Source organism: Otolemur garnettii, unplaced genomic scaffold (genome assembly GCF_000181295.1).
Source record: "Otolemur garnettii isolate 467f Iridium unplaced genomic scaffold, OtoGar3 scaffold00013, whole genome shotgun sequence".
Taxonomy (NCBI): domain Eukaryota; kingdom Metazoa; phylum Chordata; class Mammalia; order Primates; family Galagidae; genus Otolemur; species Otolemur garnettii.
This window is the reverse complement of record NW_003852408.1, coordinates 23,586,300-23,609,579: the sequence shown is the minus strand read 5'-3', so window position 1 is coordinate 23,609,579 and position 23,280 is coordinate 23,586,300. Positions and strand designations below refer to the sequence as shown.

The window sequence follows — 23,280 nt, the reverse complement described above, 5'->3', positions numbered from 1 at the left end:
CAGCCGTCCGCCGCCTGGGTGCTGGTGGGGGGTGGAGGAGGAAGAAGGCGACAGTTGAGGGCAGAGGAGGTGAAGGTGCCTGCTGCCTTCCCGGTAGCCTCCGCCGGCCGAGCCCGCTTCGCGAGGGGAAGAACTGCAACGTCTGACCTACTCTTCTCTCCACTCTCTTTGTGCAATAAAGTTCGAAACCCAAGGCTTCCTCTTGTGCTGTATTTTATTCGTGCCCTTTCCTCCCGCTCCTACACGGTTGGGGAAACGCAGTTTTCTGTCCTGTGCTGCTTAGTTGAGCTGATGAGAGCTTGTGCTTTTTAAGGGAATTTTTGACTCTTTATCTCACCCCTCCTCTTTTTTTTTTTTAAAAGGTCAGTAGTCATGGAAATGCGTTCTTTTTGGGAGGAAGGGGTGCTAAAAACATTTGTAATAACTTTTTAAGAAAACTGTTCAGATCCTGTAAAAGGGAAGCCAGTGTTTTAAAACAGTTTCGCTTTTAACCCTTTTTGTAAGGTTATAATCACTTGAGGTCTATCATTCTGAAACACTTCGTTGAAACGAATTATTAGCCGACGTACTTTTGTTTTACATCATTTTGGGGGCGCAACCTTGCCAGCGGCGTTTGGGTCATCTGTAACTCCCTTTACCCCTCTACCCCTCTCACCATGTCTTCCCATATTTTAGACAAAAATTTCAATGAAAGATTGATTTAATTTTAATTCTAAAAATAGACTTTAAAACTATTATTTGTCCCGAGTGCAGTAGGTAACCCGAGTTTTGAGATTGACAATAATTTCAACCACATACCTTTTTCTTTTTTTTTTTTTGGTCTTTTGGGAAAGGGGACAATAGAAAAGTCATTGACACATTAAAGATTACAAGACAGTTTTTAGAGGACCTGCAGTGTGACCTATTTAAGTATATAATACCTTCTCGAGAATTTCATTCTAGCTTCAGCTCGCTCTTCCTTCTAGGTTTAGTATAAGATAGTTTTGGTTATTGCCTACTGAAATTTTACATTTATTGCTTATTTCCTGATGTGAAAGTAAAGCCATAAACAGTTACTTGAGGTGGTGCAAAAGATGAACAGGTTGTTTTAAAAATATTTGTCAGGGTATGACTGAACTCTGATTTTTGTGGGGAATAAATGTTGATTGGTTATAGAAGCACTGTCATCTCTTCTGTATGGAAGTAACTTTTCCAAATCGTACTTTACTGTATTGCTGTCTTTAAAGTACCTCATTAACAATTTGTTATTGCTAAGAAATTTAATTTAAAAGGTGAAATAAAGGGAATTTTTCTATAAGGATTGGGAAAATAATTTTATTTCCAAACGACGAGGAACAACTGTCTGCGAGATTTTTAAAATTGTTTTCTGATAATGTTGTTCAGTTTAGTCCAAAAGAGCTTTTAAACTTTATTTTATATATAGATTAATAATTTGTGGTTTTTAGCAAATCCAAGTGAAACTTTTCAAACTGTTATATTCATTAATATTTGAACATTCACTTAGAATGTGGTACTTACTCTACATTACTTCTGTGCCCTCTCAGGAATCAAAAAGATTATGCTGGGATCTGCTTGAATCTTTTTTTTTAATTTGGATGAACACCTACATTTAGAAAACTAGTAAGCTTTGACAGACTTTGCCTGAAGAACATTAAAATAATACATCTTTTAGAATTTACTTAGTGTTTCAAATTTTGAATGAATTTTTTTCACGTAAGAACCTGAAGAAACTTAGAAACCTGATCCATAAAAATGGCACCTTTTTTGTTCTCCTTCCTGAAACGCATATTCTTGGGGTTGGATCTTATTAATTGAAATTTTGTCTCTCATTCTCAGACATCTAGTTTTGTTTGTTTGGGTACAGAATAGTTACATTTTAACTAAAACCAAGTATGTGTCCTCCACCATATTTTCAAATTCTCTCTTGACAATAAAGTCATTTATTTGTAACTTCATGCTCAATTAGTGTATCGCTAGAATTTGTAATTTCATTTATTCCATAAATAACTTATCCAATAGGATTACATAAACTTGTTTATATAATATTTTTGCCTAACTTATATATTTGCCTATGTCACAGCCAAAATGCAAATGCCAAAAAATATGCAAAAAAAAATTTTTTTTTTTAGAGACAGTCTCACTTTATTGACCTTGGTAGAGTACAGTGGCATCACAGCTCACAGCAACCTCCACCTCCTGGGCTTAGGTGATTCTCTTGCCTCAGCCTCCTGAGTAGTAGGCAAATATTTTTCTTGATGTACCCTGTAACTTTCAGTGACAGCTGCTTTATTGAATAGAGCTCAAATCAGAATTTAAGGATGTAGTAGACATTAGGGAATGGAAAAATGCAGGAATTTCTATTTGTTTAACTCATGTGTGAACTCATTGCTGCAGTAGCATGTGAGATGGCAGTTTATAGTAATTCAAATATTAGCATTTACTATGACAGAATATTGTTGACAGCATGCGGTTTGGAATCACAGGCTTGGGTTTCAATCCTAACATTGCCTGCTGCTATCTTAAAAACACCCTCAAGGAATTTTGTGACCTGAGGGAAGTTTCTTATCAGTAAAATTAGAATAATACCATTTGCCTTAAGGGATTGTGAGATAAATATAAAGTACCCTAACGATTCAACTAATGATAACAATTCATCTTCAACTTCCTACCTGTGGGACCTTCGGCAAGTTTCCTAACTACCTCACTTTCCTTGCTAGAAAAAAAACATGGAATATCTACTTCCAAATTATTGGGATTAAATAAATTTAATATATATAAATGCCAGTTATTTAGTGGTTGCCTATTATTTTTAAAATTTTTATTACCATATTTAATATTCTGGGTCAGAAGCTGCAGCAAATCCTACGATAAATTGTCTTATCTCAACCCCCAAGGAACTGTTGGGGAAACAGTGACTAATGCCCAATATGTGTCATAGAAAGCAGTTAAAGGAAAGAGATCACCCTAGATGAAGTTAAAAAGTATACTTTTTTATATCTTCAATTTTGTTTTTAGGATAATTCATTCAGATGTCTCTTTTTGTAAACATACAAAATAATATTATCCTACATAATATAGCAAAATATTCCTATATTCTCGCTTTGTCACCCACGTGTTAACTTTTTTTTGATCTTTTCTGAGTCACTTTATCATACACAGGCAAATTATGTACTCTTCCCTCTTTGTACAAATGGTAGTAGTCTATACACATACTGTTCTACATCATGCTTTTTCTTCCCACTTAGTATCAATTAATTTGTATGAGTAGATGAAGAGTTAGAAATTTTGATGTATTGCATTATATAGAATTGTCTATTAATCAGTTATTGAACTGATTTTATTTTTAGGTGCTGTATGAACTTAGAAATTAACGGTATCTGCCATCATGCCTTTATTTTTTTAAATGAAAAACATTTCATTTGAGTGAAAAATTTGAAATAACTTGTAACAGGAAATTGTTACTTGAAGTGCCTTCCTATTTAGCTCATTTTAAAAGTTTTAAAGATGTATTACATATGAGGAGTCTAGCAGACTGTGTAAGGGTTAAATCACAAAGCAGATTTAATCTGAATTTAGTTAACTTGTTGAAGTTCTTACAATCCTAATAGACTGCTTTTTTCAATTAGTATTATGACCAATTTTTTTTTAACTTTCTCTTTTAATGAGAAAGAACATTTTATAAAGGCCAGATTTTTTGTGTTTTTTTTTTTTTTTTTAAGCAAGAAACTTGGGGAACATTATTACCCAATAAGACTTACCAGTGTAATAGACTTCTTCCTGCATTTTTTTTTCACATGATCATTAACCTGCCTTGATGATTTCCTAATATTTTGTGATGTAATTGTCAGTGAGCTTTATATTTTGTACCAGCTCCTGTAAAGACATGTTTTATAGGTTGAGTATTCCTTTGTGGAAATGTTTGGGACCAGAAGTATTTTTGGATTTCATATTTTTTTCAGATTTTAGAATATTTGCATATGAGATATCTTGGGGATGGAACCCAAGTCTCAACGTGAAATTCATTTATGCTTTATGTATTCCCTATACAAATACCTTGAAGGTGATTTTATACTTTATATTTTAAATTTGTTTATGAAACCATTTGATTATGACCCATCACATGCAGTCAGATGTAGAGTTTTCCACTTGGGGTGTCATGTCCATTAGTGTTCAATTTTAGAGCATATTGGATTTTGTATTTACAGATTTAAGGGTGCTCTACTACGTTATACTATACCCAGAGTTTTGTTCATTTGTCTTGTAGGCTACCAAAAAGGAAAAATAAAAAGATTATCTAACATTTCATATTCTTTTGTTTATTCCAACAGATAAGATTATCTTTAATGATGAATAATTACAATTTCATGTATTATATACATACATTGTACATCTCCAGTAATGAAAAATTATCTAAAACGTATATTAATTCTTGAGGCTAGGTATACAAATCTCAACTTCAAAAAAAATAGTAGTACTCCTTGATAAACTTATAAATTCCTAAGATGCTTTTTCTTAGGGGTGAAGTAAGGTAATAGTTTATCATAAACAAGATGAGCTATGTGAACAAAGGTAAAAGCACTTACAAGTTTTCTTTCTGCTGTTGGATTAATCTGAGATCTCTAATCTAACAAGGGGCAAAGTTTGGAAAGGAGGAGGTCTGAGGGATTGAAGAAAAAAATGGCATTAAGTTGGAGAATAGAAAGTTAAATGGGAAGTTTAAATAGCTGAGTTAATGACCTTGGTGTAGGAGTGGAGGGGAGATCTTAAAGTTGACCTATACTGAATTTTCTATGAAACAAAGACAGATTTCTTTGGTTAATTTAAAGTGCATTTCTCATGATCTACATGTGAGTTTCTGGTTGTAATTATATGGCAGTATAGATGTAACAAACTGTTAAGTTAGGCAAGGCTGAGTAACCATTATTTTGGATATTTATTCAGTGAACATTTATTGGCTGTCAACTATTACAGTTGGTGAAATAATCACAAGAAAATTCAGTTAAATATTTATAAAAATAATACAAATGTTAAATGAAGATTGTTTCAGTTGCCATAAACAATAAAGCCTGAATACATGGTACCTCCCCTCAAGGAACTTATGGTGAGGATGGTAAAATGGTTCTGGAAAAAGAATGAGACATACATGGCAGAATATCAGTTTTGACCACCATCTTGAACAGCTATGAAGTTCAGAAGAAAGGGACCCTAGTGAGGAAAAATCTTGTGAGAAAAGTAGAATTTGAATTGAATACTGAGGCCAAGTGCCCGTAGTTCAGTGGTTAGAGCACTGGCCACATGCTCCAGCGCTGATGGGTTTGAACCCATTTTGGGCCTGCTAAACAAACAAAAAAAGCCAGGTGTTGTGGCAGGCACCTGTAGTCCAGCAGCTACTAGGGAGGCTGAGGCAAGAGAATCACTTGAGTCTCCCAGGTTGGAGGTTGCTGTGAGCTACCATGTAATGGCACTCTGCCAATGTATATAATTTAAAAATAAATAAATAAATAGAATACTGGAGAACTTTAGAGATGAAACAGTATTTTCTAGGCAATGGAATGAACAACAAAAATGAAGACACGGAAGTAGAATGAATTTGGTATGCTTAGAACTTGGTAAAGAAAGTATTAGATTAATTGTAGTTGTACATTATGAAGAACACTGAGTGAAAGGCAGGGAACTTTATTTCATATAGAAGAGGAAAGATATAAACAGGAAAGAAAGGATGAGTTGGGCTGAAATGTAGATTTCCTGACTCCCAGTCCTCTTCCATGGTGGGTCTAGATGTATAGTTGTGTGCCATATAATGACCTGTTGGTGAATGGCAGACCACCAGTGTCACCAGTGGTGGTCCCGTAAGATTCTAATGGAGCTAAAACTTTCTTAGCACTTAATGACCATAGCTATCTTAGAGTCCTAGCACAATGCTTTATTAACATTTGTGGTGAAACTAATAAAAACAAACATATTCCTCAAGAAAAGTCCTTGGCACGTCCTTTAGGAAGTATTCCAGAAGACATTGTTACTATAGGAGATGATAACTCCCTGTGTTATTGACCCCAAAGACCTTCCAGTGGTAAAAGATGTAGAGATAGAAAACAGTGATACTGATGATCCTGACCCTGTGTAGACATACGCTAATGTGTGTGTTTAGGCCTTAGTTTTTTAACAAAAAGTATAGGAAGTTCTTTAAAAATGCATTTTTTAAATAGAAAAAAGCTTATAGAATATTAGTGTAAATATAAAAAAAGCTTACAAAGTTATAGGAAGCTAAGGTTAATTTATTGTTGAAGAAAGAATTTATAAATTTAGTGTAGCCTAGGTGTACAATGTTTACAGTACTATACAGCAATGCCTCAGGCATTCACATTCACTCCCTACTCACACTCGATTGAGAGCAACTTCCAGTCCTGCAAGCCCAGTCATGGCAAGTGCCCTGTATAGGTATACCCTTTTTAATCTTTTATATGATATTTTTACTATACCTTTTCTGTGTTTAGATATTTTAGATCCACAGATAGCTATTGTTGTGTTACAGTTGCGTATGGTATTCAGTGTGGTAACATGCTGTGTAATGTTTGTGGCCTAGGAAACAGGAGGCTATATCATATAGCTTAGGTGTTTAGTAGGCTGTACATCTAGATTTGTGTAAGTACACTTTGATGTTTGCACACTGATGAAGTTGAACATATCTTAGTTGAGTAACACTTGAATGTGTAATTTTTACGAGTAAGAACTGGACATCATAGTTTTTTTCATAGCTTTATTGAAATATAAATCACATACTATATGTTCCATCCCATTTGGTGTGTGCATTTGTTTAGTATGTTTGCAAGGATATGCATATCACCATAGTCAGTTTTAGCTGTAGTCCTCTATCCCCAGGCCACAGACCAATACCAGTCTGTAGCCTCTTAGGAACTGAAGCGCACAGCAGGAGGTGAGCAGAGGGTGACAAGCAAGCTTCATCTGTATTTATAGCTGCTCCACCTCCTGTAAGAGCAGTGTAGGATTAGATTCAAGGACCCTACTGTAAATTGCTCATGACAGGGATCTAGGTTAAGGGTTCCTTATGAGAATCTAATGCCTGATGATCTGAAGTGGAGATCTTCCCCAAAACATGCCTCCCACCATGGAAAAAGTGAAACTAGTCCCTGGTGCCGAAAAGATGGGGGATTGTTGAGCTTTAGGACATTTTTATTATCTCCAAAAGAAACCCCTATACCTCTTCATTATTACTTAATTTCCCTGTAGCCCCAGCCCTAGTCAATGTTCTGTCTCTGGATTTGCATATTGTGGACATTGCGTATAAGTGGAATCATACAAAGTTTGTCCATGTTGTAGTATGTCGCAGTGTTAATTTTTAGGGCCAAATAGGCCATTTAATGGATATACAACGTTTTATTCATGAGTTCCTGAACATTTGGACTTTTTGGCTAATATGAATAATGCTGTCATGAACATTCATTTTTATGGATATATTTTCATTTCTCCTAAGTATAATACTTAGGACTGAAATGCTATGTTTAGCCATTTGAGGAACTGCCGGACTATTTTCCAAAGCTACTGTACCTTTTTTACATTCCCACTAACAATCTTCCTCTGATCTTCCCTTTATTCTGTGTTTAGGATAGTTTAGAGGGACTGATGAAAAGAAGGTAAAGATAAAAATCTAGAAATGTCAACTTTGAGTGAAACATTTTAACTTGAAGTACAATCCTCCCTTGGTATCCATAGGGGATTGGTTCCAAGTCCCTTGTGTAACATGGTGTACTGTTGCATCTAGCTTACACAGCCTCCTATATATTTGAAATCGCCTCTAGATTACTTATAATACCTAACATAGTGCCTGCACATCACTTCATTCTGTGCATTCAGTGTAGTACTTGATGTACAATTTTGCTTGTTGGAACTTTCTGGGATTTTTTCCCCCCAAATATTTTTGATCCATTCTGAATCTGCATAATGCAGAATCCTTGGCTGACTTTGCTATGTTTTGAGTATTTATTGTGAGATAATTTATTATACCTGTGTGGGTATTAACTACTGTATTTGCAAAATTGACAGTTATAAACACAAAGATAGTAGTAAGTCCTTCATTTTTTATAAATGGCTAGGCCCAGGAGAGTTTAAGTGCAGTGTAGAAAGAACCTCATGTTAACTATCACTCTTGTAACATTATCTCCTTGTGAGGAACATTTTTAATATTCTTGCTTCATTAATTGGTACTACTAAAATTTTTGTTCCAAAGCAATATTCATTTATAGTTATAGCTCACTGGGAGGAAATATTCTAGCCAAGATCATGAAAAAATATGTTGATTTCATTGTTATTAATCAAATATGCATGTATTTACCATAAATAGCCATCTTATGCTTCCCTATTTTTCCATAATTTATTGTATTCCCATGATTTCCAAATAGAAGCTTATGATTTAAAATTACTTTTTAAAAATATTTACTTGAGGGGAATTTATAAATAAACTGGTCATAAGAATTAGCATAAACTAATCCTTTCTAGCTCTTTTGTATGTAACATTTTATCTCTTACTAGGTTGTAAACTCAGAAAAGTTCTTGTATGTGTTATACTATAGCTTCTGTGGTTTTTAGCAAAACATTTATTGTATAGTAGGCAAATAACATTTGTTTAATGAATGATTCTCCTGTTAGAGGATCACAAACTTGAACAGTTAAAAACAATTCCTCTTTAGAGTTGTGCAGATTAAAGAAAGTGGACATACATGTTTTAATCAGTTAAAACTTATTGAAATTACAGACTTTTTTTTTAAACAGGAAGTTAAATTCATTTTCTGTAGCTTTCAAAGGAAGGTTTTCTACTTTTGAGTTTTCACTAACTCTTTAACATTTTACTTATTCCCACCTCTGAAACATAAATCTCATAAACATGAGATTGTGTTGCTCAAAATAACCTTAGCAGAAACCACCAACAGGTTGGTAAAAAATTATCTACCTGAAAGATCTGATTTGATGTTGATTCTTTCAAGATTAAAGATGAAGATATGTGAATTTGAAACGAGTCTTTCATCAAAACTGTACATAAAGGAAAATACTCTGTATAATTTAACCCAGTGGCAGCACATTTGTTCAAACCCATGGAATGTACAACACCAAGAATGAATTCTAATGTTCAAAAAAAAAACCTCTTTACAGCTGAGATTAAGCATGGCCAATTTTTAAATATAGTCTAGTATATCCTTGGTACCTTTGCGTTCTTAGGCTTTTTCCTTTGCTGCTCGACTAATAACCAAAATATAATTAAAATGATTAGCATACTTTATAATAGCCCATGTAGTTTCATTGCAAAATATACAAAAGATTCTTTTTGTAATATTGAAGGCTATGAGATACAGTCTTGAAGTCTCATAAACTCCTTACAAATCTTTTAACTTCTCTGATTCTCCGTCTGTGAAGTCAGCTAAAACCAGAATTCCTGTCTTATGATTCCTACTGTACATGTGCTGTCTGACTTCAGGAAACTGAATTTTTACTCTTCTGTGTCTAATTTGTAAATAATTCATCAAGAATGGCATTCCAAAATTTAGTTCAAAACAGAACTATCAAAATAACAAGTATTACTTCAGAAACATTTAAGAAACACTTGGACATTCATTTCCCATTTGAATGTAAGTGATTTTCACATAGTCAACTTAGTTTTGGTTACAGTAAATGAAATAGTAGACTATTATAATTATTTAACTTCAGGGCATAATAACTTTGGAGTCCTTTACAGTTTTAGCATTGAGCTATTTTATGAAGCAGAACTTAAAATTTAAAGACAGCTTCACTCTAGTCAACATAAAAATTGCTTTTATAAAAGTAACTATGTAGGAGCTATCTAATCTTTTTTTCTTTAAAAGAAATCAGCTCCAAAAATGCATTTACTAGCACTTCATATTTAGAAGTTTCTGTAGAATTACTTCTTTGAAAGGGTCAAAGTGTAGAAAGCTGTGAACATAGTATTAGGTGGGTGTTTGGAAAGAAAGGAATGGGAAGAGATGGGATAAAAATGTTAACATCTAAAATAATGCATCGTCATGGTTGTTGCTTTGCTAAGCAACAACTTTCTCTTGTGACTGGATACATGAAGGCTTATTTCAGAGCTATGAGTATAGTCTTACTTTCCTTTAGGAAAGTAAGGTAATATATTTTGTCAGTTACTTAAAAAAAAAAGGACAAACAAAACTTTGAGAAAGCCCTAAAGTTTTCCTATTGAAAGGTACTATATATAAGATCAGTCATTTATTTGGGGATGGCTGTCAGAAGTCATGTAAGATGTTTCTATAAAATCAAATGAAATTTGTCTAACTTTTGTTAAATATGTCCTTTAAAAACATTCACTTTTTCATGAAAATGCTGCATGTTTTAAAAATAAGTTTACTTATTAAAGATGGCATTCACATACCCTTATAACCATAAAACTGCAATAAATCATGAAATAAGTGGAACTTAAACTGTTTTTCTGATTCAATCCAACAAACAAAGCAAGTGATTTATTAAATAATATTAAAAGATTTCCTTTTGCTGTACACCACCCTCTTTCTGGTAGTGGTGGCAGCGGTTATTTTGGTATCTACTATTACTACAAAGAATTTATAAAAGTATATAAACACATTTTTAAGCTTTTATTTTTGTCTTATATATTTTAAATGTCATGAGGTTTGAATAAGAGTTAACTTTATATACAACTTTCTTGCCTTCTGTTATATCTGGACTAGAGGCTGAAATATGGATTTCCTTAAAGGAAGAAAGACTTTGATATGAGCACAGAAGAAATGATTTCTGAAATCCGTCAGAATTACACTCTGCTTAATAAAGATACAATTTATTAAAGTAACTATGTAAAAACTATTATATATGCCTGTATCACATACTAGTGTTTTAGGTATACTATAGCAGAATGCTTTCTATAATATATTTGACTGTGGCAACAAAATAGTCATTTAGTTTTAAAATCATGTGCCCTGGTGGCTCATGCCTGTAATCCTAGCACTCTGGGAGGCCGAGGCAGGTGGATTGCTCGAGCTCATGAGTTTGGGACCAGCCTGACCAAAAAGCAAGACCCTGTCACTACTAAAAATAGAAAAAAAAATAATGTGCCCAAATATGCCTTGTGACATGGTTACCCTAGAGATTTTGGAGTCCTGTTTATGTGATTTCCTTAAATCTCTGGAGTTTTGAGTTGCTGAAAGTTCAGGAGTTGCCCACTTGATAAATGTGCAGAGGAATGTTTTTTTCCTCATTTCTAATTCAGGTCATTTCTATTTTTAAGAAGTCATAGCATATGTTCTGTTAGTTATGAATGTGTTATTCTTCAGAGTCAATTCATTTCTCTGACTAGCTATTTTTTTTTTTATCCTAAATAGGATGAAATTTGCCATAGGTTTAGATTAAAAAGTTAACTGAGTTGTAAGGAAGATTTTTCATAACATTTAACTAGAATGTTGAGAGATTATGTGCACTTAATTTTTCTACACATTTCCCACCATGTTTTGCTTGTTCCCATTCTGTCCACCAACACCCCCCACCCCCCCGAATATAAGCTCTCTACTGGCAAAGTTTTAAAAAATATTTTGGAGAAAAAGAACATGGTGAAAATAATAGTGTTCTTTCTTTTCGCTTAGTGATTATTAGCATAAGTGGTGATATGGGCTTTCCTTATTGAGCTTTAATTTGCAGTGAGATGAAGATTTTTGTTAATTTGTTACAGATAGGTAGATGCAGAAATAGTGCTGCCAGAGTTTGTCCCTGATTCCGTCTAGTTCCACACAGGTGCCAAGTAGATGAATTTAAATGCTACTTTGTTGGTAAGGGTTCTGTGGTCAGCCTTTATATAATATTGTTGAAAATTTCTTCAGCATCCTTCCCAGCTTTATTTTTCTGCACACTTCCCGCCTTGTTTTGCTTGTTCACTTTTTCTCCTCTAACCCCCTCCACTAGAATATAAGTTCTCTAAAGGCAAAATTTTAAAAAATGTTTGTTAATTGCATTTTCCATGGTATTATCTCCAATAGTGATTATCATCTGTCTAGTGATTATCTTCTGCCCCAAATTTATCAATAATGTATTCATCCTTAATGCTTCCTTGATATTCCACTACTTCTCAGGCTGTTGGCAGAACATACTCTCTTGTAAATATCGTGGAAGCATTCATTTGACTTGGCAGAGGTGTTTAGCTGAACTACATTTTGAACTTTTTAATATCTACTATTATCTTTACTGTAGAAAGGGTATAGACGTGATACAGCTATTTACTATTTGGAAACCCAGTCAGATAAATTTCTTGAAGCTAAGATAGAAACTAATAACAGTTTTATCTTTAACAGTTAGGAAAAGGGACTGTTAATCTATTTAATAACTATAATTAAACAGTTAAGACCAGAGCAGTGTAACGATAAAAGACAGTGTCCACTAGGTGAGAGAGACTCTTCATTGGATAACAGTGTGGTCTTGTAGTATGTTTTTAAAGTATTGCTAATAATCTCAAGTTGTATTGCCTGCTCATGATTATATAAATGAATGGTAGTATCTCTGTATTTGTCCAGGATCAAGAGGCTAGGTGACCTATTATTATTCAGTCTTTCTTTACAACGTGAATGAATGTATAATAAAAGGAAATACTTCCTTTAACCAAAAATACTCTTGAATCATGTGACCTGTATAATTATTTTTGTGTTCATACATCTTTGTGGTCTTTTTCTACTTTTAATTCCTTCCTCTTGTTTGAATTATACTAATGAGACACTGAAATACAAAAAGTTTAGTCTGATAACCACTTGGTGACAGTGCCACTTGTTGACAAATCCAGCTTTCCACCAAGCGTTAAGCTGTTTTCTACCTACTAATAGTAGCATTTTTTGTTTTTTGTAAGATTGAGTGAATAATATTACAGAATCACTTTGCTTTTTATTTTTCATATAATGAGGTGGTAGAATCCTCGAGACCATTATAGCAAAATGGTTTGTATCTTTGTAAATTGATTAAAAATGTATTTCCTTTAGGCACAAACCTATTTTGAAATTTGTTAAAAGTTCATAGTTTCCAAAGGATTAGTCTTATGCTAACTTTTAGGGATGAAAATCATGATAATTCAACTTTTAAACATTAATCCTAAATAAAATTTAGAATTGCTGGAAGAACAAGAATTATAGTACTTGGGCAAGAGAGTTGAATAGAACCTTCTCTAAAGAAGGCAGACAAATGGCTAACAAACATAGAAATGCTCACCATCCCTAATCATCAGAGAAATGCAAATCAAAACCACCCTGAGATATCACCTAACCCCAGTGAGAATGGTCCACAAAGTCTCAAAGCTGCAGATGCTGGGTGTAGAGAAAAGGGAACACTTACACTGCTGGTGGGACTGCAAACTAATACAACCTTTTTGAAAGGAAGTATGGAGAATCTTCAAAGAACTTAAATTAGACCTCCCATTTGATCCTGCAATCCCATTACTAGGCATCTACCCAGAAGAAAAGAAAATGTCCTTTTGTCTTAAGGACATTTGCACTAGACTGTTTATCGCAGCTCAATTTACAATTGCCAAAATGTGGAAACAGCCTAAATGCCCACCAATCCAGGAATGGATCAACAAGCTGTGGTGTATGTTCACCATGGAATGTTATTCAGCCACTAAAAAGATGCAGACTTTACATCTTTTTTATTAACCAGGATGGAGGTGGAACACATTCTTTTTAGTAATGCATCACAAGAATGGAAAAGAGGCTCAGCGCCTGTGGCTCAAGTGGCTAAGGCGCCAGCCACATACACCTAAGATGGTGGGTTCAAATCCAGCCCAGGCCCGCCAAACAACAATGACGGCTGCAACCAAAAAAAATAGCCAGGCATTGTGGTGGGCGCCTGTGGTCCCAGCTACTTGGGAGGTGGAGACAGGAGACTCGCTTGAGGCCAGGAGTTGGAGGTTGCTGTGAGCTGTGATGCCACAGCACTCAACCCAGGGGGATAGCTTGAGGCTCTGTCTCAAAAAAAAAAAGAATGGAAAAGAAAGAATTCAATGTACTCTATTCCAATATGAAGGCAGCAGATGAGCTAATACAAAGGGTAGTGGTTGGCGAATGAGCAAGTGGGGAGAGGGGAGGATAGGGGGATGATGGTTAGAAGATATGAAAAGAAAAAAGAATATAGTACTATCATGCCATTAGTATATATCCTGGGCCCAGTACTCATGCAACATTCTGATTTCATATGTACCTAGTCTTTTTCTTATTTTTTAGCATTATTCCGTTTCTTTCTTTTTGGCCCATGTTTAGTGAATTTCTTCAAACAATGTTGGGAACCTACCGATTTCCTCTAATATCTAATCTTAAGTCTGGATAGGGCACTGTTGGCTAGACTGATAGAAAGATTGCAGATCCTACATATGATAATATACCATATCTTTAAGCTAAAACTTTCGATGTCAAAATAGTTGCAGCCACTTTTAATGCTGATTTAGTCCAGTTGGAAGATTGCTATTTTCATACCTTTAAAATGAAATAACAACAGTATTTGTTTTAGTTGTTACCAAGTTTCTCATCTGAAAAAATTGTTCTTCCTTAATTCTTATCAGCACTTTGAGAAAAGGCGTGCATTTTCAGATGAAAGACTGTATTTGTATTGTTCCCCAAGAAGTTGGTATCGACTTAAGCTAAGAGTTAGAAAAATAAGAAGGTCATCCTCTAGACCAGTGGTTCTCAGCCTTCAGAGTAGTGCAGCCCTTTAATACAGTTCATGTGTGTCATGACCCCAAGGTGAGAAACGCTGCTCTACACTGAAAAAGGATTGTAGTCCACCTGAATGAAATGATAATAAAACAGTAACATTTTAAAGGAGGTCTCCTATCTATTGGAAATAACACACCTTGGTTTTTTTTTTTTAAGAAAAGACATATTAGGTAAAGAGTGAAAAATGAAAGTCATCATTCTGTAGTTCTACTAAATCATTCTTTCTTTGGAGCTACCACCTGTGGTTTAGTGTTTAACTTCCCACATCTTTTCCATGCCTACACTTCTACAACAATTTGTTTTACTTGTCTTATTTTTGGCTAACATAAATAGGATTCTGCTTTATAAGATGTTATTACATTATAGACTAATGATGGATATTTGTTTTCAATTTTTTGTTATTTTAAAAATATTCTACAATGAGTACTCTTGAACTTTATCTTTGTTAAGGAGGGAAGGAGTATGAAAATTATTTTGAGTGTGTCTTTACAGCTGTAACTACTTCTTTTATTAGAATATGGTAATAAATGTTTTCTTTTCCAAAATAGAAAGTTGTAATGCCCCGTACCTAAAATGTGAAAAAATAATCTTGATTTTATTTGTAGAACAAACAAAAACAAAAGAAATATGACTGATCTGTGCTTTAGATTGCAATTAATCAGATAATAGAGTAAAACTCCATATATCAAGTGACAACATAGCATAAAAAGGTGGCTTGGAATGAAAGTCTTTAAAAATGAATGTGTATACTTCATCTGCAAGGGTATTGTGATAAATTTCTATTTATCTTCCTAGTTTAAAATGGTAATTTAGAAGAGACCAGTGGAGAAAAATTTATAGATGTCTGCTCTTACGCTTGACTCAGTACTGTCCTGGAATGGGTTCATTCATTTGTTGTTATTGAAATTAGGTTTTTCTTTTCTGCGTACCATTTTTTTCCCCAGACCAAAAGTACGGTAACTTTTAAGATAGATAAACTTTTTTTGTTGTTGTTTTCTGTTAAATTTGATCTCTTTCTTAAATTTTGTAGTTTAAAAGAGCAGAGTATAAGTATCCAACTCAGTGAATTTTTATAAGTGATAACTGAAGTTATTTGATAATTTTTAAAAGCAGTTAATTTTTATTATTTAGAAATGTTGGATAAACAGTTGAGGCCAAATTTAAACAGAAATGGTAATTTCATGTAAAATGTATCTAGAATTTAAAAAATGTTTTATCTTTGAGTATCTCCAAATTATGATTGTGGTGTAGTTTTGGTTCATTATTTTAAAGTGTTATATATGATTTCTGATATTAAAATTTTTTAAATACCAATATTTGTAAAAGTGATAGCCCTCATCCATAGATATCTACGAAATCCTAGTTGTCTTCAGAGCTACCACGTAACCTCCCCTGTCTTTTCCATGCATGTACCTTAACAGTTTGTTTTAGTCATTTTTTTTTTTAACATAAATGGGGTTTGTTTTATAATACATGATTACATTATACATAGGCTATTTTTAATAGTTCTCCTAATGCTGGGTATTTATTTTCAGTGTTTTGCTATTTTAAAAATATTCTAGGCTGGGTGCCGTGGCTCAAACTTGTAATCCTAGCACTCTAGGAGGCTGAGGCAGGTAGTTGAGACCAGCCTGAGCAAAAGCCAGACCCCATCTCTATTAAAAACTGAAAAACTAGCCTGGCATTGTGGTGGGCACCTGTGGTCCCAGCTATTCAGGAGGCTGAGTTAAGATGATTGCTTGAGCCTAAGAGTTTGAGTTATTGGGAGCTGTGACACCATAGCCTTCAAGCCCAGGTCCAGTTCAACTAAGTGAGATTCTGTCATAAATAAATAAATTACAGTGAATACCCTTGAATTTTATCTTTGTGAACTAGTAAAGTGTTGTATTACTAGTAGTTCTTTTGTATCTTGATATTATTGTGGTGATTATATGTGGCAGATAATTTCTACCAGTGCAATTAACCTTAGTGGGTTTATGAATGTTAAAAGATTTCCTTACTTTATCCCTCCCTCCCTCTATCTTAGGAAGTAGTGAATGTTTTTAATAATAATAATGTCAAATCTGTTAATCTTTTCCTTTGTCATCTGTGTTTGTAGATTCTGGTATTTCTGAACTGTTTATATTCATTTCCACAGAGGTATTTTTATTTCCATTTTTAACTGTCACTTGTAAAGCACTTTCTTTTTATAGCACCCTATGAATGATAGCAATCTTGCTAGATGTACTAGTATGTAATACATTGTGATGGTATATAATAATCACATAAGGATCAGTGATAGTTTTGATTATCAATTTTGAAGTTATAAAATAAATATGTTCTGGAAAAGCAATGGGTTTTTGTGGTGTTTGTGAATCACTATAGGCAGTCCCTTAATATCAATAAATTCATTTTTGACAGGTGATTTGCTAGGCATTGAATTACAACAATTAACTAGAAATAATTGCTTATTTAGGCAGAATGACTTCCCCAGTTATCAGAAACTTCTCTAAGTTTTATGTACAGTAGCTATTGCTACTAGGAATTGCTCTCAACTTAACTTTTGTTGCCATCTACTGCCAGATTACCTAACAGATATACTAAGCTCTTAGCAAAGCAGAGTCTAAAACCTGACAATGATCATCTTGATTACTTACCCCAAATTTTTCAATTAAGATCTTTAAAGGTATTTTCTTTGTATGTATGTACCTGTGCAGTGTAGTGTTGCACACTATACCTGGCATAAGAGTTAGAACAACTTATTTAGTGTTTGGTGTCTCCCATTTGGCTCTGTGGCTATTTATTCCACTTTTCTACTTTGTGTCCCACAACTTGGGGTCTTGAAACTTGGTCTGATTTTGTGCTATCACCAGTAATCTTTTGTGGAAGTAGCTTACTATTGTTTGGATTCTTCTCTCTTATCGGGAAATACCTTTATAGGAAGTACCATGAAGCCTGTATGCCACAGACTTCTATGGTTAGCTCACTTCAACTCTCTACCCTCTCTCTGTACCTGATGGGTAGAGTTTGAAAGATTACAATTTTGCTGCCACTCTTCCTCTCCTTGTTAGTAGGGGAGGTTCATGGACGAGAGGAATCTCATTTCTAGATGGGGTAATATTGGGAGGAAACAGCCAAGAGAGAAGAAAGATACTTTCTTTTCTCAAGGGTCTGGAACTTTCATAACTCTGCAAATTGGTCAGGTTTGACAACTATTCAGCTATATAATGTTTTACTTAGATTTAGATTTCTAGGTGTATTTGCTAACCTAATTACCACATACAATTATTTATAACTTGAAATTTGCCTTTAAAGACATGAAAGCCCAAAGCACTGTAGTGCTTGTAACATTCTTCCATATTATTATAGGTAACTAAATGACCATGGAATCTGGAGCAGAGAACCAGCAGAGTGGAGATGCAGCTGTAACAGAAGCTGAAAACCAACAAATGACAGTTCAAGCCCAGCCACAGATTGCCACATTAGCCCAGGTATAAAACATATGGAGAGATTCTAAGTTGTGTCTCTTCCAAGAATGTTTCCAAAAGAATTTAGTTTTTATTCCAGAGTTCTGTATATATAGAATGAGCAGAGATGGTCTTAGAATATCAAAATTCCTATTTACTTAGTATTAACATAAGTTTAGAAATGGTAGTATTCAGTCACATGTAGTAAAATGTATTGTTAAACATGAATATAGTGTTTCTAGTGACAAGATTAAAAAATAATTTCATGTTTAACTGATGAATAAATTAATTGGCTCTGAAAGAAAGAAAACCTTGGCTATGACAACTGTTTTTATTTAATACTGTGGATTTTGGGGAGTGCATACAGGTGTAGATGATACAAAAACCTGAGTTAATAGGAGAGCTGTGTGGAAAGTATCCCGCTATATAATATGAAAAATAGTATTAGAATGGCTGGATACTTTCTGGACAGTCCTTGTATATGTTTAAACTAAAAAACAGGGTAAGCAAATTATGATATGTAAGTAAATTTTAAGGTTAATAGTGGTTTTTGTTTCCTGTTTATTTTAAACACAATTCCTGACTCTTTTTAAGATATATTCTCTCATTCTAATTTTTTTGTTCTCATGTATTTTTCCTCAAATATTTTGTTAACATCCATCTATGTATTTACGTAGATAGGAGTGAAAAAGTTGTTTAATATAAAAACCAAATAGCAAATATAAACCTGCTAGGTAAGAATATGATATTACCTCTTTCAGATGAAGGGTCTGGGGAAAAAAAATAATCCTAGCAGAAGCCATGGCATTGTCCAGCTTCAGTTTCCCCAAGAGTTTAAAAGTTCCTAGGGAAGTCACTGAGCAAGAATAAATTATGGGAAATAGAAGGCTCACCACAGTTAGGGTGTCTGGGCTTTTCAGCCCTCAAGAGTAAAACAAAGCTATATACACCTGATGTAGTCAGATGAGGCAGGCTACAGGAAGGAAGGGAAGAGAGCGAAGACCTGACTGGCACGGGGTCAAGGCAAGCAAGCAAGCACAGGTGAGAATCAGAGCTCATCTAAGTACTGTGCCCTCTGGTAAAAAGAAGATACAATTCCAGCAGCCATCTTGATGGTGAATATCCTCTTGGGTCATACCATTTGGTCTGGTCTGGTTGTCCTTTCAGTCCACTACTGTGTAGTATCATTCTCGGAATTCTTTTCATCCTACTGCCTTTTTCTTGTGGGATGTGTTCTTGGTGTGGTTGAGCATGTTTTCTAGCAGTTTCTTGAGAAAGAACATTTGATTTGGTAAAGATATTCTTGTGGAATTTTTAAAACTCAGTCCACAGTTAGTATCTAGTGTTTGAAAAGATTTCTTACTTTTTTATGTCTGGCGTCTTATAAAATCTCCTCTTTGTTCATAGTGCTTCAGAATTTCATTATCAGGGTCATTGGTTTGGATCCATTTTTCTCCACTCAGCTAAACATACATTGGGCCCTTTTGTAGTAGAAACTTAGGTCTTCAGTTCTGGGCAATTTCTTTAAATGATTTGTTTGGTGATTTTTTTTTTCTTTATCCTTTCCAGTATCTCTTTAGAATCCTTGTGATCCAGATATTATATTTCCAAGACTGTTTCTTTAATTTTTTCATCTTTTCCTCCCATTTTACATTTTTTTTTTTGCTGTGCTTTTTGGGAGATTTCTTCGATATGTTCCAACCCATCTATTGACTTTTTTATTTCTGTTATCCTATTTCTAAGAGTATTTTTTTTCCCCCTCAGAATAGTTATATATTTTTTCCTGTATTTTAATAGCATCCTATTTGTGTTTTATTTTCTCTTATCTCTGAGAATTTTAATTAGGTTTTGTTTGTTTCATTTTATGTTTCCTTCCCCCCATGTGGGTATTCTAATGTAGCCTCCCATGTACATTTGTTCTGGTTTCATGCTTTACTTAAATGTTTGATAATTTGTAGTTTTGTGCTCAGGTTTAAAAGTAGGGGACCAAAAGGCTGTATTGGAAGCTCTTTGGATGTTTGGGGCCTAATAGCTGTGTGAACTATGAGCTTCCCTGTAGAGTGATTGTGGTTGTCCTAATGTCAGTGTCCTTTAAGTCTTTTCTTCTGAGCATTTGGTCAGGTTCCCCAGAGATGGCTTCACTTATACACTGCTTATAGGACAGGGGCCTGGGAGCCAACTAAGAGAAGAGGGCTGAGGTGTAATACCCACCTTTAGCAGTGCCTGTTGTTTGTGGTCTAGAGAACACCTGTCCAGAAATAAATCTTTATTTTTTATCAGGGTAGATTAGTTTTTCTTTCACAGAGTTGGGGGCAGGGGGGATATAATTGCTGCTCAAAAAGCCTCCTTGTGCCAACTTTATTTTTAGTCTCTCTTTTCATTCCACCTTCTAGGGTGCCATAGATCCTGAGCCTCTTGAAGGTCTTGTGGTAAAAATCAGGCATTCCCTGGCTCCAAAACATAAGTTGGCTTTCTGAGGCCTTGTCAGTTCATTATAATTCATCCATCTGCTTTCTAGCCTTCAAAACTCCATTACTATTATCTCTTTTTCCATTCACCTATGATTGTGTTTATGCCTGTGAAAACGAAATCAGTTTTGTGAACTATAATTGGGGATCCAGGAGGAACAAAATTGCATGCACATGTTCAGTTTATCATCTTTATCAGGCATCCTTCTAGCACTGAAGACTTAAAAGTATAGTGACATGATCAGATTTGAGTTTTAGTATATGTTCCCATTTATAGGTTTTTAGTTCTTTTTATTCCCAGTTGTATAGTTTTTTTTTAACTTGCTCATCCAGGTTCTTTAACACACATACATCATACATTTTTGACATAATTTCCTCCCATAATTCTGATTCTTGTTACTTTGTAATGTCAGTCTTTAAATGCTAGCAAAATGTAATAAAATTGTCAAATCCAAGATGATTGTGATTTGGTCATTGTATAGAAGAAAACAAATTCAGCCTGAGTAGTATAGGAAGAAAGTCAATCTAAAACAATAATGAGGCCAGGTGTGGTAGTTCACATTTGTAATCCTAGCACTTTGGGAGGTCAAGGTAAGAGGATTGCTTGAGACTAGCCTGGGCAACATAGTGCAACATCATTCCTACAAAAAATAAAAGAATTAGCCTGGTGTGGTGGCATATGTCTGTAATCATAACTACTCAGGAGGCTGAGATAGGAGGATTGCTTGAGCCCATGAGTTTGAGGTTGCAGTGAGCCATGAGAACACCACTTGCATTCTAACCCTGGTGATAGAATGAGATCTTGTCTGTCTTAAAAAGGGAGGGTAGGTGAACTTTATTTTACTGTGAGAATTTACAGAAATTTTTTTAAACTGAGAAAAAGGAAACCTGTTAGTTTGGCCTTGATGTAAATTTCTGTAGATTTTTAACAAATTATGTAATTTTCTGTTCAGCCATTAAAACCACTAAAAACAATTATTAATGGTATAAAAAGATATTTGTGATGGATTTAAAAGGTAGTTTCCACAATAGTGTGTTATAAAAATTGAATGTAGGCATATGCCTTAAAAAACACCTAGAAGATCTATCGCAGTGGTTCTGAACCTTCCTAATGCTGCAGCCCTTTAATACAGTTCCTGTGAGTCGCGACCCGCAGGTTGAGAACCGCAGCTCAAGCAGTCGTTACGTAGATTGATCAGCGTAGAAAGAGGGTGGTTATTCATTGAGTTAGCTTGGTATAATTACCCTAGAGAAAACTCAGGGAAGACTCTGTCCTCAGTAGGTGTCTTTTCCCCAAGCTTTACCATCAAATATTTAACTGCCTGCTAAATACCTCTGCAAATTGAGATGTCAGATCAATTTTGTCACCCACCATTACAACTCAGAAAGCTTATCCTCCTTGCGTTCTCTGTTTCAGTTAATGACATATCTCCCAGTTTTTTATCAAATACGAAAGTCATCTTTGATTCTTTCTTCCTAGTCTGCTCCTAAATTTTCGTAAAATCACTTCTCTCATTCCATCCCTTCTGCTATTGCTGCCCTATTTGGGGGGAGGGCACTGTTAACCACTATTTTCTCCATTGGTGTATCTACCACCCATTTTTTTTCCACCTGAAATATGTATCATTCACAGTGCCACTGAAATAGTCTACTTGAAATGCAAATCTTACTATGGTATTTAGAAGTTTGAAAGTCCTTCAGAGGCTTCCTCAATATCCTCAGGATAAAATACAAGTCATTTAATGTGACATGAACAAGGTTTTTTATGACTAGCTCATTTAGCCCTGCCTCTATTATTTTCTCTCTTGGTACTCCTACATCTACAGTAGCACACGTAAGTGCTCCAGTGGTGCTAAACTGCTGTGTATCCCTCTTTGCTTTTGCCAGTGCAGCCCTTGCTGCCTGGAATTCTGTTCCTCTGTCCTGCAAGTAATAATAAATCTAATTTGTATTCTTTGTTTCAGATTCACACTTTGCCCCAGTAGCCTTTCTTTCTGTTAGGTTGGGTAGGATAAGCTTTTTTGAACATGTCCATTTTTATCTTAACAAATTCATTACTCTATAGAATTGTATTTACTTGTTTCTTTTTTCCTTATTTCTTCACACCCCAATTATTTCCTGAGGTCAGAGACCCATATCTCTCTCATTTTTATAGTTTCAGTTTTAATGTTGTTTCTGTCACATGGCACCCCAATAACTGTTTACTGAATGAGCAAATAAAATTCCTACTCCTGAGTGTGTTCAAGCATAAAAACGAAGAATCCCACCTGTTAGACATGTATGACTTAAAGACTCTTAACTTTGATACTGACTGATTAAAATTGTCTTAGTTCTAGACCTACTAGGCCACTTTTGCTCAAGTTTGATGATAATTAGATTTTAGAAGATTTAATACATGATATTTTGATGACTTTTGTTTCTTTAGGGATAGTGTATCTGTTGACCTTGGGTAAATTTGATCAGTTGTTATTTCTGTCATTCAAATAAAGTGGTATTAAATGTTCACAAGAAGCCTATGTTACACATTTTAATATAACATTAAAATGGCTTTTTGTTTTTGTCATTTAGGAAGAGCTAAAAATGGGGGGGTATAGTTTAGGCTTTTTGCTTTTTTTAAAAAATAAATTTTGG

At 34.5% G+C, this 23,280-nt stretch overlaps 1 protein-coding gene across 3 annotated transcripts in view; it reads left to right on the top strand.

Annotated features, from left to right (window-relative positions):
• The window catches only part of CREB1 (cAMP responsive element binding protein 1), a 68,588-nt gene that overhangs the window by 739 nt on the left and 44,569 nt on the right, over positions 1 to 23,280 (top strand). For all 3 annotated transcript variants that reach the window (XM_003784996.2, XM_003784997.2, XM_023510340.1), the window contains exon 2: positions 18,084 to 18,205. In XM_003784996.2, the coding sequence (XP_003785044.1) occupies positions 18,092 to 18,205 (114 nt within the window). In that variant the 5' untranslated portion in view covers positions 18,084 to 18,091. The remainder of the gene's footprint in view (positions 1 to 18,083; positions 18,206 to 23,280) is intronic.